This window comes from Microtus oregoni, unplaced genomic scaffold (genome assembly GCF_018167655.1).
Source record: "Microtus oregoni isolate MIOR12 unplaced genomic scaffold, Mior012 000045F_ref0000178, whole genome shotgun sequence".
Taxonomy (NCBI): domain Eukaryota; kingdom Metazoa; phylum Chordata; class Mammalia; order Rodentia; family Cricetidae; genus Microtus; species Microtus oregoni.
This window is the reverse complement of record NW_024543219.1, coordinates 4,853,707-4,871,299: the sequence shown is the minus strand read 5'-3', so window position 1 is coordinate 4,871,299 and position 17,593 is coordinate 4,853,707. Positions and strand designations below refer to the sequence as shown.

Genomic DNA, 17,593 nt, shown 5'->3' with positions numbered 1-17,593 from the left:
GACCTTTATTAAGATGCTGGCTTCTGTCCTAGGACAATCCTGGACTCAGCTGTAGGGAAGATGGTGAGTCAGGGAGGGGTCTGGTTTGCTCTGTAGTTAGTTGCGTTTCATCGTTTTCTTTATCCAGGATAGGAAACTTGACACTTTGGTGAAGACTCTTGGAGTTGAACCATCAGCTCGTCCATAGGAGACGATGCCTGCAGCTGCTTTTTTACACACGAGAGGTCCTCCAGAATCCCCCTGTGAATGGAGAAGGTTCACAGAGGACTGAGCTGTTGTTCACCCTAGTCCCAACCACTCTCTCATGCCAAGGCTCCTCTCCGAGGAGTATGACTTGGGTTCTCTGCTTGTGGGACATCAGAGGGCAGGCCTGGGGTCCCTAGGATCCCTACTCTGATTATGGACAGAGTTATTGTTTGACCTCCCTCCTGAGCCCAGGCCCTGACTTTCTCCAGGTCTGTGATCTACTCTCTATGAAGGTATATGGAACTCTCAGCTCCAGGCTATTATTTAAGAACATGGGGACAGGTGAGTGAGCCTGATGTGAACATGGAGGACCAGAATGGTGACAAATGTGGGTAACTGCTCTGAGGAGACCTTTGCTTGTGTTAATGACACAAGCAAATCCTGCTTTATACCAACTGTCTTCACCAAGGCTCCTTGTCATCTCTGAGGCCCTAGCTAGTTACTGGTTCCTGCTGTTTCCAGGGAGAAAGATCACAGCCAGAGGGCAAAGGAGTCCCTGATGCTTTCCTCCTCCCATGGAGCCCAGAGAGGAGGACAAGCCAACTTACCGAAAAGGAAGCACGCTTGCTATTTGGGTCCCCCGCACAGATCTCAATGGTTTTGTTGTAATGGCTTTGAAGGTGAGACTCACACTCCTCATCCTCCTGGACTGTCAGCTCTACCTCTTGTAGTGTTTCGGGAAAGGGGCCCGTTGGGGTCAGCTTTCCCCAACCAGCCACATAACAACGGTCCCCTGGCTTCACTTGGACGTTACGCCTGGGCAGGTTAAGGGGCTTCACAGCTTTAGTCCTCTTTGCCTTCTTCTTCAGCTGTGGAGGAAGAGGCAGGAGAGAGCAGCTCAGCCAGGAGCCTGCTGGCCCGGGACCCTTTGAAAGCCAGGGTGGCAGGGAGGGAAGGAACAGGATGAGAGTGGGGTGGGAGGGGCAATCCCTGGAATATGTTGAGGGTAACAGGTCTCACCTTTAACAGCATGATGTCATTCAGGATTTTCTTAACGTTATATGTGGGGTGTGGAATGATTTTTGCCACAGGGATGATCTGCTGGGTCTTCTCCTCTTCTTTGATGTTGTGGGCCCCCAAGGTGACATTGATTAGCCTGTACAGAGAGCAGAATGTAGATAAGAGATGTGGACTCAGAGGTTGCAGCCCAGGAGGTGTGAAGGGAAGGAAGTGCTGGCCATGGTGGTGCTCTAGCTGTGAGAAACTGAGGGGACGGAGTGACTGTGGCTTCTGCGCGTTAGTCATAGAAATGATAGCATTCTAAGCACCATTGGTACACCACATTGCTTAGGGTCAGGGTGCTGATGAAACCCACTGTATTGTTCAGTTTGTACTGTGAGGCTAACACTCTCCCCCCCCCCCAGTCTAAATGTGCTTGATTCCTTAGCTGCCACTCTGGTGCCAGGCTGCTTCTCCCTCATGAGACTTGCTAGGTCCTCTGTCTTCCCAGTCCCCTTAGGAAGAAGGCAAGGTCTCCGTGGAATGTTCCCGGGAGGGTATGGGCTGTTTCTTGCTCCTCACCTCCCGGAACAGTGAGCAGCAGTCAGCACAAAGTCCTCTCGTATTAGGAAGCCACCACACTTCTTCTGAGAATTCTCATCCATGATCTGAAGATACGCCATGTAGGGTCGAGAGTGGGGCCTGACCTCATGTCCGCCGATGATCTCCCCTGAAGGGAAAGCCAGCCCTTTTGTAAGCACCTGCTAGTCTACCAGGTGGGCTTTGCGTAATGGCTCCTGACTTGCTAGGCATTTAGGAACCAGGGGAGGCCTGGAATTAGGAGCAGGCTGTAAGGAAAGTCCTCAAGTTCCCCTTCGCTAAAAGGAGAGAAAGGTAGGTCTTGGTCTGTCCATCTTTCTTCCACATAGTTGGAGGCAAGATTAAGTCTCTGGGCAAGAAAAGGCTAAGGACCATCATGTCTGTCCCCAACTTCTGTTCCCAGGGATTCTAACCGTGCTCCCTCCCCAGCCCTGTGGTGCCTGTGATGGAACAGGGCTGCTTTCTAGGGGACAAGGCTCAGTCTACACTTCGTGGCCTCCTATTTCTTCAGGCGTGGCACGTAGTAGGTGCTCAGCAGAGGTCACTGGCTTCATGAGTGAGGACGCCCACTCATTCCTAGATGCGGCTGCTGGCATTCTAGAAAACAGAGAAGTTAGTGCTTGCCCAGGGAGCGTCTCATGCTCGAACACTGTGGAACCACAAAAGCCTGGGAGGCGCAGAGATGAAGAAAAGGACCTAGTGGCTTGGGATTCAGCAAAAGCACTTATCCTGAGGCCAACATCCCTACCTATTCTGGGATCTAGGTTTCTCTAATGAGTGCTTGGTGAGGAAGTGCCTGTATCGTCAGAGATGCAGAGCCAGGCCCATTCTGCCTGCTCCAGGAGAACATAGTGTTCTCTGCTTTGCAAGTTCCTACTCTTTACCTTCTACCCTTAAACTTCAAAAAAAAAAAAAATCCACTTTCCAGATGACAAGATATGGCTCAGGGAAGGGCTAGTACTCAGTGGCTCTTCCTGAGAAAGACCACTGCCCTCCCACCAGTGGTGAAAACTGACCACTAAGGAGGTGTTCACTCACCTGCCTCTGTCCTGGGGGGCAGAGAGAAGGCCAGCAGGAACAGGAGGAGCTTCATCTTCTCTAGAAGGCCGAGTAGGTCCCCGTGTCTGGGGCTTTGCCCTTGCTCTCTTTTAACCTCTAGCAGATGAAGGAGGTGGAGTGGGCTCAGCAACCTTGTACCTCCATTTTTATGATGCTTTATCACGGAAGGCTTTCTATGAAAGCTCCTACCCTTACTGTCTCTGCCTGGTGACGTCTTCTGAGCGTTTGTGTGAGAACCATGAAGTAACCACAGCAGAACCCACAGCCAATGACTCAGAAAGCCACCAGTTACAGCCCATGGCAGGAACACAAGGGTACAGGGTGGGGCTTGTAAAGTATTGTATCAGAGTCCCAGAAACCCAAGTTCCCAGTGGTGGAAGGCCAATGCTTTCAATGCCACACTGCTGAGTCCAAAAGAACAGATCGCATTCAGGCTCATCTCTTGTACTGGAACCAAGCATGAACTGACCACCTAGAGTGTGTGTTGGGGGGGATTTACGAGGGGCATCCTTGACCAGAGTACAGTCTGGGGAGGGCAATGGTAGAGTGATGGATAAGGCAGTAACAGATAGGTCTACCAATACCTGTCAACCTATTTGACACCATAGCTTCAAAACTTCCATGTGACAAAGCCCTTTCTAATGAAATAATCCACATTTGACATTTATTGACCAAAAATAAGAGATTGGTGCAGGCTCTGGGAGTTGAACCACTGACTGACTAAAACCTGAGTCATTCCTACTTCTTCAGGAAAGCTGACTTTTGTCCCATGAAAACCTATGAGCTAAGGTTGGGAAAGGCTCCCAAAGGGCAGTCAGGTCACTAAATTGCTGATATAGTGCAACATAAGGAAATAAGCCAGGCTGCTAAAACTCAGCAACCTCTGTGTGTGTGTGTGTGTGTGTGTGTGTGTGTGTGTGTTCTGTGTGTATATGTGTGTGTGTGTGTTCTGTGTGTGTGTGTATATTCTGTGTGTGTATGCTCTGTGTGTGTGCTCTTTGTGTGACTGTGTGTGTGCTCTGGGTGTGTGTGCTCTGGGTGTGTGTGTGTGTAGGCAGAGGTGAACCTTGAGGATCATTCTCAGGCTCTGTCTGTCTTGTGTTTTAAGGCATGGTCTCTCACTTAGCTTGGTGATTAGGCTAAAGCGGCCAACCAGAGAACCTCAAGTATCTGTCTCCATCCCCCAGAGCTTGAATTACAGGCGTTATAACCACACCCAGCTTTTCACACAGGTTCTGGGAATGAAACTCAGGTCCTCACACTTGCCTGGCAGACACTTTACCTATCCAGCTGTTTCCCAACTACCTCTTAGTATTTTATATAATTTGTCCAGAAAATGAAAAATATTTACTTGGTATAAACAAATGTCTGGTATATTAACTACCAATAGGTATTCATTATTCATTAAAAATCAGCCTGTGATAACAAAGGAACCATGGAACCAAAATATCAACCCATGCTACAGGAGTGAATCAATTCATCCCAACATTAGAGACAGTATGACTTACACATATGACACAACAAAACATGTCAAAAAAGGCCATCATTTCATCTGTAATACCATAATAGACGATGGTTTTGACTCATACTATGAACATTCTCAATAATGTCATCTTCACCAGTGTATCAGGTTATCGAGACCACAGAGTCACACCATCAGAGAATTTTAAAATTCTCATCTCCTTGGTTTTATTTCAAACAATTGTTAATGAGGGAAAACAAGTCATACAATGTCAAAGGTACTTTAATCTGGAATTTCCTAAGAGAAAAATAATCAAATTTTAGTAAAGAAAATCCTCCCTTGTACAATGAGTTTCTTGGCAGAAAAAAAAAAAGATGAACACACCATACACTTTTGACAAAGGACTTGGAGGACTCAGGCTGGAACTGACCTGGAAGCCTCCTCCTGGAGAACTAGCTCTCAGAATATCTAATGGTGCTATGCAAGCTGCCCATGAAAATAGCTATTAATAGTCCTACCTAGTTCTAAAACCACAACAATGACCATCACAGTAAGATATACCCAAGGTTGCAAGAGTGTCACCAACATCCTGGAAGTAACTAAGAACTCTCTAACTAGACATATGGCCCACTCAGCGGGAGGAATTCATGTCTGATACTAGAAACCTAGTCAACTACCTGTGGCTGTGACATCATGGAGCCCAGTAGAGGAAAACCTACTTTCCTCTACTGGGTTCCCTACTGCACTCTACATAACGACCCTCGCATCACAGATGAGTGTAGCTCTAATTCCTCATCAAGTAAGTTTCATTTGCAGCAGATGGAGACCATTACAGACATCTACAGACTGTTCAAAATGCAGAGAAGGGAGAGTAGGTATGGGAACACTGTAAATACAGTGTTCGTGTATTTACAGTGTTCCTGTATGTAATTCCACTAAGCATATTCTGCAATGTTGACTTAGTGGTTATGAATTGCTTTAGTTTATATTTATCTTGTATTTATTACTCTATTAATTTTGAGAAGTAAACTTTCTGGACATAATAATCTTTGCTGGCATTTTTATTTAACCTTATGGCTTGAAATCTGTCATTCCATTCTGTCTTAACTTTTATGATTTCTGCTGAGGGTTCCGATATCATTATGGTGAATTTGTCTTCATAAATGAGTTCCAGTTCTCTTTCAGCTTTTGCTATTGTCTTTGTTTTGTAGTGTTCACATTTTAGCTAAAATGTGTTGTGAAGAGGATCTTTTCTGTTCATTTCTTCTTGGGTTTCTAAAGACAACTTGTGTTTAGATGTTCACTTCTTCGCATGGATTTGGGAAATTTTCTTTTATAATTTTATGTAATATGTCTTCTATTCCTTTAGGTTTTTTTGTAATCTCAGTTAATTCTTCTATCCTATGGATTCATAGGCTTTGTTTCTGGAGCAAATCACAGAATTCTAAACAAATTATGATCATCCTTATCTTTTAATGATGCCTGATTGTCACATTTCACCAGACTTGTCATCCAGCTTAGACATTTTTTCCTCCTTGAGCTAGTCTATTGTAATGCATCGACACTGTAATCTTTTTAATAAAAGATTTATTTTATTTTTAATTACTTTCAGATGCAAGCGTGTGTGTGTGTGTGTGTGTGTGTGTGTGAGTGTGTGAGTGTGTGTGTGTGTGCGTGCACACACACACGTGCACGTTTGTACATGGATGCAGTGCCCATAGAGGACAGAAAAGGGTATTGGATCCCCTGGAGATGGAATTACAGGCAGCTGTGAAGTTGTGAGTCATGTTATATGGACCCTGGGAAATGAATTCACGTTCTCTGCTGAGGAGTAAGCGTTCTTCACTGCTGAGCCACGACTCCAGCGTGAGTTTTGCTGATTTCTCCCTCTGCTCGGATTTGTAGTTGAATCCCAGTGGCGAAGCTTCCATCTTAGGTATTGTCCTTTTCAGTGTTAAAATTTTGGTGTGTTTGTAAATATTTTCTACTTTTTCATGTGTCATTACTGATTCCCTTCAGTTCCTTCTCGAAGGTTCCCTCAGCTCTGAATACTTTCAAGAAACTAAAAACCTTTGTGACCTTATAACATCTAAGATCCCTTTAAAAAGTATTTCCTATAAGCTGTCTCCTGTGTAACCATTACTCTCTGTTTCCTTTGTGATTCTGTGATGAAAACTGGAGAGTGTGGACATCGCCCACCAAGGCCACTTCCATTCTTTTTTTTTTTTTTTTTTTTTTGGTGTTTCAGGTTGTTTTATTTATTTTTTTTCTTTTTTTTAACTTTTTTTATTGAGAAAAGGAGAAAAAAAAACAAGTTTCCACCTCCTCCCAGCCTCCCATTTCCCTCCCCCTCCTCCCACCCTTCTCCCCCTCCTCCCACCCTTCTCCCCCTCCTCCCACCCTTCTCCCCCTCCTCCCACCCTTCTCCCCCTCCCCCCACTCCTCTCCCCCTCCCTCTCCAGTCCAAAGAGCAGTCAGGGTTCCCTGCCCTGTGGTAAGTCCTAGGTCCTCCCCCCTCCGTCCATATCTAGGAAGGTGAACATCCAAACTGGCTAGGCTCCCACGGCTAAAATAAAAAACTCCAATGATAGCCTTTGCTGGAGAGGCTGTGGGGAAGGGGTACCCTCATCCATTGCTGGTGGGAATGCAATTTTGTGCAACCACTTTGGAAATCTGTGTTTCGGTTTCTCAGGAAATTCGGGATCAACCTACCCCTGGATCCAGCAATACCACTCCTGGGAATATACCCAAGAGATGCCCTATCATATGACAAGAGCATTTGTTCAACTATGTTCATAGCAGTATTATTTGTAATAGCCAGAACCTGGAAACAACCTAGATGCCCTTCAATGGAAGAATGGATGAAGAAAGTGTGGAATATATACACAGTAGAGTACTACGCTGCGGTAAAAAACAATGACTTCTCGAATTTTGCATGTAAATGGACTTCCATTCTTAAAAGTGGCTTGTTTTTACAAACTGGAAGGTGGAATTCACAAATTAACCTTCTAGAGTGACAAACTCGCCTCCTCCTCTCTCTCATGGGGTCTCACGTGTGAACCTTCTGACCGCATCTTCTTAGGATGTGGCAAACAGTTTGGTTTGAGGCAGGTAAGACATATGCTGCCTAATCACTTACCAGAAGCTTGAATTTATAACTGCAAAACGTGTGGTTTTCTCTTTATCATGCCTAATAATTCTCCTGTCATATCATCTATCATTCAGTCTTGGTGTGACTGTTCTGCTATGAAGAATTCTGGTTATTTAGTTTCTCTGTTTCCGACCAAATGACTGACAAAAGACCCTTAAGTACACACGAAATAGAAGGCAGGTCTTCCCTAGGAGAAACTGCATATTGCAGGAGCCTGTTTCTGAGAAATCCGTACGAATGGCACAGTGGTGTTGCTTTACCTCGCCACCGTGACACTTGGGAATTGGTGACAACATTGTTCTGACCACATTGCTATTTGTGATCACTTACCAGAACCCCCAAAGTTATCTAGAAACTCCAAACCCTTTTAATGTTTTCTCATTTTAAGTTTCTAAGTCTGTAAGGTTGAGGATCTGAGGATCGGTTGGTAGGCCATGATAAATCTACCAAAGCGCTGAATAGTTCCTAAGGGCTCTAAGAAATTACACATTTGACTTCTTTTGGTATCACATACTAAAGATTTAACTCTTTAGCTAGGAGCATGACAAGCATCTACACAAGTTACTCAATAACTCTTGAGGACATGGTGGGGCGAGACATAATAGAATCTGTGTTAGTGCATGCCTTTAGTTTAGCTCCTTCCTTTCTAGAAATGTCACCTTTGACCCAATCTTCACAGGGGGAAGAGAGATGGGCATTTTCATTTTCCCCACTGAGGTTATAAGAGTTAAGGAGGGGAGAAAAGACCAGCTGCCAAGAAGATGCTCAGCCTGGTACATACTGGGTGTCTCAGAAAAGTATCCTGAACATTATCAATTCCCAGATGACTTACATAGAGAAAAGATGAGATGGGGCAGCAGTACATCATAGATATCTGAAACAATTTGTGTGTGTGTGTGTGTGTGTATGTGTGTGTGTGTGTAGTGTGCATGCATATGGTCATGCATGCGTGCATGGGTGTATGTGTGTGTACATGTCTGTGCGTGCCTGTGCATGCATGTGTGAAGGACAGAGGTTGATGTTGGTATGTCTTCCTCAATATTGCTCTCCAGCCTGCTTGTTGAGACAGTTTCTTCACTGAACATAAAGTTTGTTGTTTTAGCTTGACTACCTGGTCAATGGGGCCCTGGGATCCACCTATCTCTGCCTCCCAATGCTAGGGCTCAGATATATGAGATAATTCCAACTCCTGTAAGTGCTGTTAATTTTTTTAAGACAGGTTCTCACTATGTAGTCCTGGCTAGTCTGATGCTTGCTATGTGATTCAGGCTGGCCTTGAACTCACTGAGATCTCCCTGCCTCCATTTTCCAGAGTTCTGGGATTAAAGAAATGTGCCACAACTCAGCTTTATGTGGGTGCTAGGGATCCAACCTCATGCCCACATGCTTGCCCAGCAGGTGTGTTAGCTACTGGGTCACCTCCTCAACCCTCCTGAAATAATTTGAGGCTGCCATTTGGTAGCAGAATTTGTTTCGATACATGTCTTAAATACAAATGCAGCGAAAGAGATGTCAGAGAAGAAAGCAGGCAAGAGGTGTTCAGATTAATCTGTATCTTAAAGTGGTTTAAGCTTGCACAAGGGAGTTGCACAGGCTCTCCCTGACTTCTCTACATTCTGCACGGAATTGCTCATCTGTCACATTCTAAAGGCAGAGACTCAAAAATGTCAAGTGATGTACCCAAAGGTGACATGGTTCCAGAAACATGTGGACACACATATGTGACATACGTGCCTACCACAGTGAAAAGCTTCTTTACCTCTCTGAGAAGTGGTAGAAACCACATCAGGCAGATTTCAGTAGAGGAAAGTGCTCTTAATAATCGGAGCTCACCTGAGAATGTCTGTTCTGGGGAACCCAAGTGCTTTCTCTCCAAGGAACATCTGTCGTGGTTCTAAAACAATGCCATGAGTGCAAGCACAAAATCACTTTGGGGGCCTCTTGCCCTTCTGAGTGTCTCTCAGCTGGAAACACCTTGTCCTGGAGCCTTGGGGCCTTGCTTTCCTCTTCAGTTAATGGAGCTCTCTTGTCAGTTTTCAGGCTGCGTGATTTTTATTTATCATTTGAGCTATGACATGGGATTTTTAAAAATTAAACTGTAGGGGCATTTCCTCAAATAAATTGTATGTCTGTGTGTGAGTTAAGATATCATTTGAAATCATCTATCTACCATCTATTTTTCTCCATGACTAAACTAAACTATATCTATAACCTTTACATATACGTGTGTGTATTAAGCTATCCATAAATTTATGTTAGTTTGTGTGGGGGTGTGGATGTGGGTATGTGCAGGCATATTGCTACTAAAGTATTCTGTTTGTATCCTTTTATTTCAGTCTTTCCAAACATGATCTTGGTACACGTTTTCTCAGGAATACTTTCAAGAAGATGCAAAGTCAACTGCTCTCCCTCATTATGAAGGTGACCCAGTTCGTTAAGATAGTCTGCTGTAAAGATCTTTATGGGCGACAAGACATGAGAGTCACAGGAACCTAAAGGAAGGAATTTCTATAGACTGTGTGTGTGAGAGAGAGAGAATATATGTGTGTGTATGTGTGTGAGAGAGAGTATGCGTGTGTGTGAGAGAGTGTGAGTATGTGTATATGAAAGAGTGTGTGTGTGTGTGTGTGTGTGTGTGTGTGAGAGAGAGAGAGAGAGAGAGAGAGAGAGAGAGAGAGAGAAAGTGTACTTTGGTGAGGCGACATTCACTTACAACTAGGGCTAGACTTAACTCCAAAACAGTGATCCAGATCGGCATCAAGTGTTCTAGAGGATGGCTTCTGGTCATGTCTTGATAGAATTTTCAGGGTACCATGGGGCCTGGTATCAGTGAAGTGTCTCACTCTGTAGACTTGGGCTCCAAGGGTCACTGCGGGTTTGCAAACTAAGCATGACAGTTTGTGAGTTGGGGGTTGTTTTCCTTCTTTATCTGGCACTACATGAATCCCCCCAAATCTGGTGTTATTTAAGAAATACAGGACCTGTGGTATTTATTCCACTTCATAGTTTGTAGTGACCTGCATACCCTGTGGGGCATCCTAGAAATGCCTCTCCTGGTTGGATTTGTTCCCCTAAGGATAACTCCCTTGGTTTTATTCTTCTTGCATCACTCCCTCGCCCAGGGGCAAGGTTCTACTGAGTATAGAATTGGAAACCTTCAGAAGATTTCCATGTTATTTCCAAGCCCATATACTTCTGTTCTGGCCTCAAATGTGGCAATACACATAAAACCTGTAGGTTATAAGGTAAATGTGATTATTCACAAACAAGTTGGGTTTCCTCTGTGTGGGTTTTCCACTTGGGGGCATTCTGATGGCAGTCCCCAAGACTGCTTTGTGAGGGAATGGACAGAGTCCATCATCCTTGCTTTTGAATGTCCTTTACCTGGCACTTAGTAGATACACAAGATCTATTTGTTTGGTTATTGATCATAAAACTGGTGGTTTCTAGTCCTTTCCAATCCTGCTGTGGCAAGTTTGTTTCTTACTAAACTGGCAGCTCGAGCCTGGGAGGACAGTGACCCTCTTTGCAATTGGTGATTTGAACTGGTAAAGAGGCTGCCGTTACTGAGTGTCCTGTCTAAAGAACTTTGGCCTCACAGGGGACATTGGCTGGACCTGTTGGCCTCAGCTATGCAGATGTGAGATGGGGCTGAATGCTGTGGGGGAAGGTTTGCCTGGCTACTCTCTACGATTGTGTTCTGGAGTCAACAGGTGCTGGTCGCTCAGTGCCTGCCAGGCAGGGCATGAGACAGACGGGCATCCTGTTAATCCATTTTTAAAAGTCCTGGTAGAAATGCATCATCTCAGAAGGAATGGGGGCACTGGGTCAGAGCAAGGTCAACCACACTGGCAGGAAGTAGGGCTTGGAGCCATCAAGGCAACCATTGACGAGTCAAACAGAGCTGAAAAAAGAAACTCCAAGTTGGCCTGGGATCCGAGAGGTGCCCAGAGGGAGGGTAGGACTGAGCAGCCCCTCTCTTTCCCCGCTCTCCAACAGCTCTGGCTGTGTTCACCAGACAAATCACGCCCACCCTGCAGAGGAGGTAGAAAAATAAAAGGGATTATATTTACACCTAAGGTTTTGTAAATTGTGTTGTTAATTATGTGTGGCTCAAGAAATCTTCATCTTTGTCACATTTTGTTTTATTTTTGGTGTTTTGAAACATGGTCTAATATAACACGGGCTAGCTCTGGAACTCAGAATGTAGCCAAGGATGGCCTTGAATGCCTGATTCTCTTTCTTTCTTTCTTTCTTTCTTTTTTTTTAATTTTTCGAGACAGGGTTTCTCTGTAGCTTTGGAGTCTGTCCTGTCTCTGCAGCATTGGGTTGGGGAAAACTATTTAAAAGTAACATGATACCATCTCCCAGGTTAACTTGGTGTGGTCCCGGCTCCCCAGTGCAGTTATTTTCGGGTTATCGATGTATTTGCCTTCCCAATTGGCCACACAAGGTCTTTCAGTATGTTTTTATTTTTATGGCAGTCAGGCATTGAGTTACAGTGAGCAATTTCCATGCACTCTCTTGTTCTGTGGTAGCTGATTGTTTGTGGAGGCACAGCATGTCTAAGATTCAAAACTGAAAATCATCTCGTCTCGTTTTTATGGATGTCAGAAAATTCTTTAGTAATTCCAGTGTGCTGGCTTTCTGACTTCTGAATGTGATAAAATTTAACATCAGACCCCAGACTGTGATTTTTTACTGAAATGCTGATCATTACATGGACTTTTAGAAAGTTTTATTTATTATGCATGTTTGGCTGGTCAGCTCCCTTCTGTGTCGGATAGTGGGTTTGCTACATTTTTTTCACTCTGTAGTTGAGGGTAACTATGTATTTTGCTATCATTTGTTCAACATTAGTCTTTTGTTATAACTTTTTATGTGAGACCCTGAAACATAAAATCCTGTGATTAAACTGTAGTTCCAGGCCTTGTTTTCGAGGCCTTTGAAAGAGAAAAAATAAAAAAAAATAAAAGTAACTTGAGCGGTAGCTCCTTTGTTCCCATAGCCTGCCCGCAGCGAGCGGGGTGGGCCCTTTGTTCGCGAGCTAACCAAGCAGCACAGAGTTTCGATCTGGGCACCTAGTGAAACATCATTGTGGTGAGTGAGTGCTGCGGCAGCTGGGATCATACCTCAGCCCGCCCACACTTCCCGGCCATCCTACAGGGGCTATACTGCCCAAACCGCCTCTCCCTTCCTATCCCACTCAGCTTACATCCAGATCCCCACACCCCCTGTCTCCCTCCCTCCTTTGGGGCATAGTGCCGCCCTGCCCAGCCTGCTAGGGCGCTGGGAGCAAATCCGAACCGGGAGGACAAAGGGGTGGCCGGTAGCTCCTTTGTTCCCATAGGCTGCCCGCAGCGAGCAGGGTGGGCCCTTTGTTCGCGAGCTAACCAAGCAGCGCAGAGTTTCGATCTGGGCACCTAGTGAAACATCATTGTGGTGAGTGAGTGCTGCGGCAGCTGGGATCATACCTCAGCCTGCCCACACTTCCTGGCCATCCTACAGGGGCTATACTGCCCAAACCGCCTCTCTCTTCCTATCCCATTCAGCTTACATCCAGATCCCCACGCCCCCTGTCTCCCTCCCTCCCTCCCTTCTTTGGGGCATAGCGCCTCCCTACTCAGCCTGCTAGGGTGATGGGACAGAACCCGAACCAGGAGGACAAAGGGGTGGCAGGTAGCTCCTTTGTTCCCATAGCCTGCCCGCAGCGAGCAGGGCAGGCCCTTTGTTCGCGAGCTAACCAAGCAGCACGAAGTTTCGTTCTGGGCACCGAGTGAAACATCATTGTGGAGAAACATCTCTGGGGAGTGACATCACTGGGAAGGTACATCAGTGGGCAAGAAGACCTGATCCTATAAAAGAAGATCCAAAGGGGAGTATTGGGAGGAAGAGATGGGCAGACGCCAATGCAGGAATTCTCCCAACAATCTGAAAAACAACACGAAACCACCAGAAGCCAGTGACCCCACAACAGGAGGACATGAACACCTTAATCAAGAAGAAGTAGAAAAAACTGACTTCATGAAAGTGATTGACACCCTTAAACAGCATATAAAAAATGCCCTTATAGAAATGGATGAGAAGTATAATAGAAAGTTCGAGGAATTGAGTAAATCAGTGAATGATACCTAGGAAACCAAGGAAAAACAATCAAGCAGATAAAGGAAACAGTTCATGACTTGAAAACTGAAATGGAGGCAAAGAAGAAAACACAAACAGAGGGCCGGCTGGACATGGAAAATCTAGGTAAACGAATAGAGACTACAGAATCAAGTATAACCAGCAGAATACAAGAGATAGAAGAAAGAATCTCAGATTCTGAGGATAACATAGAGAAAATAAACACTCTGATCAAAGAAAACAGCAAGTCCAACAAACTCTCATCACAAAACATTCAGGAAATATGGGACACAATAAAAAGACCAAACCTAAGAATAATTGGAGTAGAAGAAGGAGAAGAAGTGCAGCTCAACGGTACAGAATATATACTTAATAAAATTATAGAAGAAAACTTTCCCAACCTGAAGACAGATGTACCTATGAAGGTTCAAGAAGCATACAGAACACCAAATAGGCTGGATCAAAAGAAAACATCCCCTCGCCATATAATAATCAAAACACAAAATATACAGAATAAAGAAAGAATATTAAGAGCCGCAAAGGAAAAAGGCCAAGTTACTTATAAAGGTAAACCTATCAGACTTACACCTGACTTCTCTATGGAAACCATGAAAGCCAGAAGGTCCTGGATAGATGTTCTCCAAAAACTAAGAGACCACGGATGCAAGCCGAGACTACTATATCCAGCCAAACTTTCATTCACTATAAATGGAGAAAACAAAATTTTCCAGGATAAAAACAAATTTAAACAATACGTAGCCACAAATCCAGCCTTACAGAAAATAATAGAAGGAAAATCACTAACCAAGGAGTCCAACAATGACCACAATAACTCAGACATCTAGAGACTCTTCACCAGCGCAAATCAAAGAAGGAAAACACACAAACCCTACTACTTAAAAAGTGACCGGAGTTAACAACCACTGGTCATTAATATCACTTAATATCAATGGGCTCAACTCACCTATAAAAAGGCACAGGCTAAGAGATTGGATAAGAAAACAGGATCCAACATTCTGCTGTCTACAAGAAACACACCTCAACCACAAAGACAGGCACCTACTCAGAGTAAAGGGCTGGGAAAAGGCTTATCAAGCAAATGGACCTAAGAAACAAGCAGGTGTGGCCATGCTAATTTCTAACAAAGTTGACTTCAAACTTAAATCAATCAGAAGAGATGGAGAGGGACATTTTATACTCATAACAGGAACAATTCATCAGGAAGAAGTCTCAATCCTGAATATCTATGCCCCTAATATAAAAGCACCCACGTACGTAAAAGAAACATTACTAAAACTCAAGGCAGCCATCAAACCGCACACACTAATAGTAGGAGACTTCAACACTCCTCTCTCACCAATGGACAGGTCAATCAGACAGAAACCTAACAGAGAATTAGAGAATTAATGGAGGTAATGAAGCAAATGGACTTAACAGACATCTATAGATTATTCCACCTAAAGAGGAAAGAATATACCTTCTCCTCTGCAGCTCATGGAACCTTCTCGAAAATTGACCACATACTTGGTAACAAAGCTAACTTACACAGTTACAAAAAAATATTAGTAACCATTAGTAACTCAAAGCCATCCCACTTAACTCAGGAACACGGCAAGGCTGTCCACTCTCGCCATACCTCTTCAATATAGTGCTTGAAGTTCTAGCAATAGCAATAAGACAACATAATGGGATCAAGGGGATTCGAATTGGAAAGGAAGAAGTTAAACTTTCGTTATTTGCAGATGATATAATAGTGTACATAAGCGACCCCCAAAACTCCACCAAAGAACTTATACAGCTGATAAACAGCTTTAGTAATGTGGCAGGATACAAGATCAACTCCAAAAAATCAGTCGCCCTCTTATACACAAAGGATAGGGAAGCAGAGAGGGAAATCAGAGAAGCTTCACCATTCACGATAGCCACAAACAGCATAAAATATCTTGGGGTAAATCTAACCAAGGAAGTGAAAGATCTATTTGACAAGAACTTTAAGGCATTGAAGAAAGAAATTGAAGAGGATACCAAAAAATGGATGGACCTCCCTTGCTCTTGGATTGGGAGGATCAACATAGTAAAAATGGCAATTCTACCAAAGGCAATTTATAGATTCAATGCAATCCCCATCAAGATCCCATCAAAATTCTTCACAGATCTGGAGAAGACAGTAATCAACTTTATATGGAGAAACAAAAAACCCAGGATAGCCAAAACAATCCTATACAATAAAGGATCTTCTGGAGGCATTACCATCCCTGACTTCAAACTCTATTACAGAGCTACAGTAATGAAAACAGTGTGGTACTGGCATAAAAACAGAGAAGTCGACCAATGGAATCGTATAGAAGACCCGGATTTTATCCCACAAACCTATGAACACCTCATTTTCGATAAAGGAGCTAAAAGTATACAATGGAAGAAAGAAAGCATCTTCAACAAATGGTGCTGGCACAACTGGATGTCAACCTGTAGAAGAATGAAAATAGACCCATATCTTTAACCGTGCACAAAACTCAAGTCCAAATGGATTAAAGACCTCAATATCAGTCCGAACACACTGAACCTGATAGAAGAGAAAGTGGGAAATACCCTACAACAGATGGGCACAGGAGATCGCTTCCTATGTATAACCCCAGAAGCACAGACATTAAGGGCAACATTGAATAAATGGGACCTACTTAAACTGAGAAGCTTCTGTAAAGCAAAGGACACTGTCACTAAGACACAAAGGCAACCTACTGACTGGGAGAAGATCTTCACCAACCCCGCAATAGACAAAGGTCTGATCTCCAAAATATATAGAGAACTCAAGAAACTAGACTTTAAAATGCTAATTAACCCAATTAAAAAATGGGGCACTGAACTGAACAGAGAATTCTCAACAGAAGAAGTTCAAATGGCCAAAAGACACTTAAGGTCGTGCTCAACTTCCTTAGCAATCAGGGAAATGCAAATCAAAACAACTTTGAGATATCATCTTACACCTGTCAGAATGGCTAAACTCAAAAACACCAAGGATAACCTTTGCTGGAGAGGCTGTGGAAGAACGGGTACCCTCATCCATTGCTGGTGGGAATGCAATCTTGTGCAACCACTGTGGAAGTCAGTGTTTCGGTTTCTCAGGAAATTCGGGATCAACTTACCCCTGGACCCAGCAATACCACTCTTGGGAATATACCCAAGAGATGCTCTATCAAATGACAAAAGCATTTGTTCAGCTATGTTCATAGCAGTATTATTTGTAATAGCCAGAACCTGGAAACAACCTAGATGCCCTTCAATGGAAGAATGGATGAAGAAAGTATGGAATATATACACGCTAGAGTACTACGCTGCGGTAAAATCAATGACTTCTCGAATTTTGCATGCAAATGGATGGAAATAGAAAACACTATCCTGAGTGAGGTGTCCCAGACCCAAAAAGATGAATATGGGATGTACTCACTCATAATTGGTTTCTAGCCATAAATAAGGGCCACGGAGTCTACAATAGGTGAACCTAAAGAAGCTAAGGAAGAAGGTGAACCCAAGGAAAAACATATAGTTGTCCTCTTGGCTAAGGGAAGTAGACCAAATTTCCGGGGAGAAAATGGGATCTTGGGGGTGGGGTGGGATGGGGGTAAGGGGAGATGGGGAGAGAAAAGGTAGAAGGGAAGGAGGGGGGACCTGGGAAACAGGAGAATTGGGATAAAGGAAAGGTGGATAGGGGAGCACGGAACCACAATTCTTAGTTAAGGGAGCCACTTTAGGGTGGGCAAGCGACTTGACCCTAGAGGGGCTCCCTAGTGCCCAAGATGAGGTTCCCAGTTAGTTCCTTGGGCAGCTGAGGATTGGGAACCTGAAATGACCCTATCCTAGAGCAATACTGACGAATATCTTGCATATCATCATAGAATCTTCATCTGGTGATGGATAGAGATAGAGACAGAGACCCACACAGGAGCACTGGACTGAGCTCCCAAGGTCCCAAGGAGGAGCAGAAGGAGGGAGAACATGAGCAAAGAATTCGGGAC

The 17,593-nt window shown here is 44.2% G+C and overlaps 1 protein-coding gene across 1 annotated transcript; it reads right to left on the bottom strand.

The window, feature by feature from the left end:
* LOC121435008 (granzyme B-like) lies at positions 1-2,970 on the bottom strand. The gene is made up of 5 exons (XM_041634039.1): positions 2,824-2,970; positions 1,768-1,915; positions 1,207-1,342; positions 795-1,055; positions 1-240 (listed from the first exon to the last, which is right to left on the bottom strand). The coding sequence occupies exons 1-5, from the start codon at positions 2,876-2,878 to the stop codon at positions 97-99; spliced, it is 744 nt and encodes a 247-aa protein (XP_041489973.1). The 5' UTR covers positions 2,879-2,970; the 3' UTR covers positions 1-96.
* Positions 2,971-17,593: the final 14,623 nt, after the last annotated feature.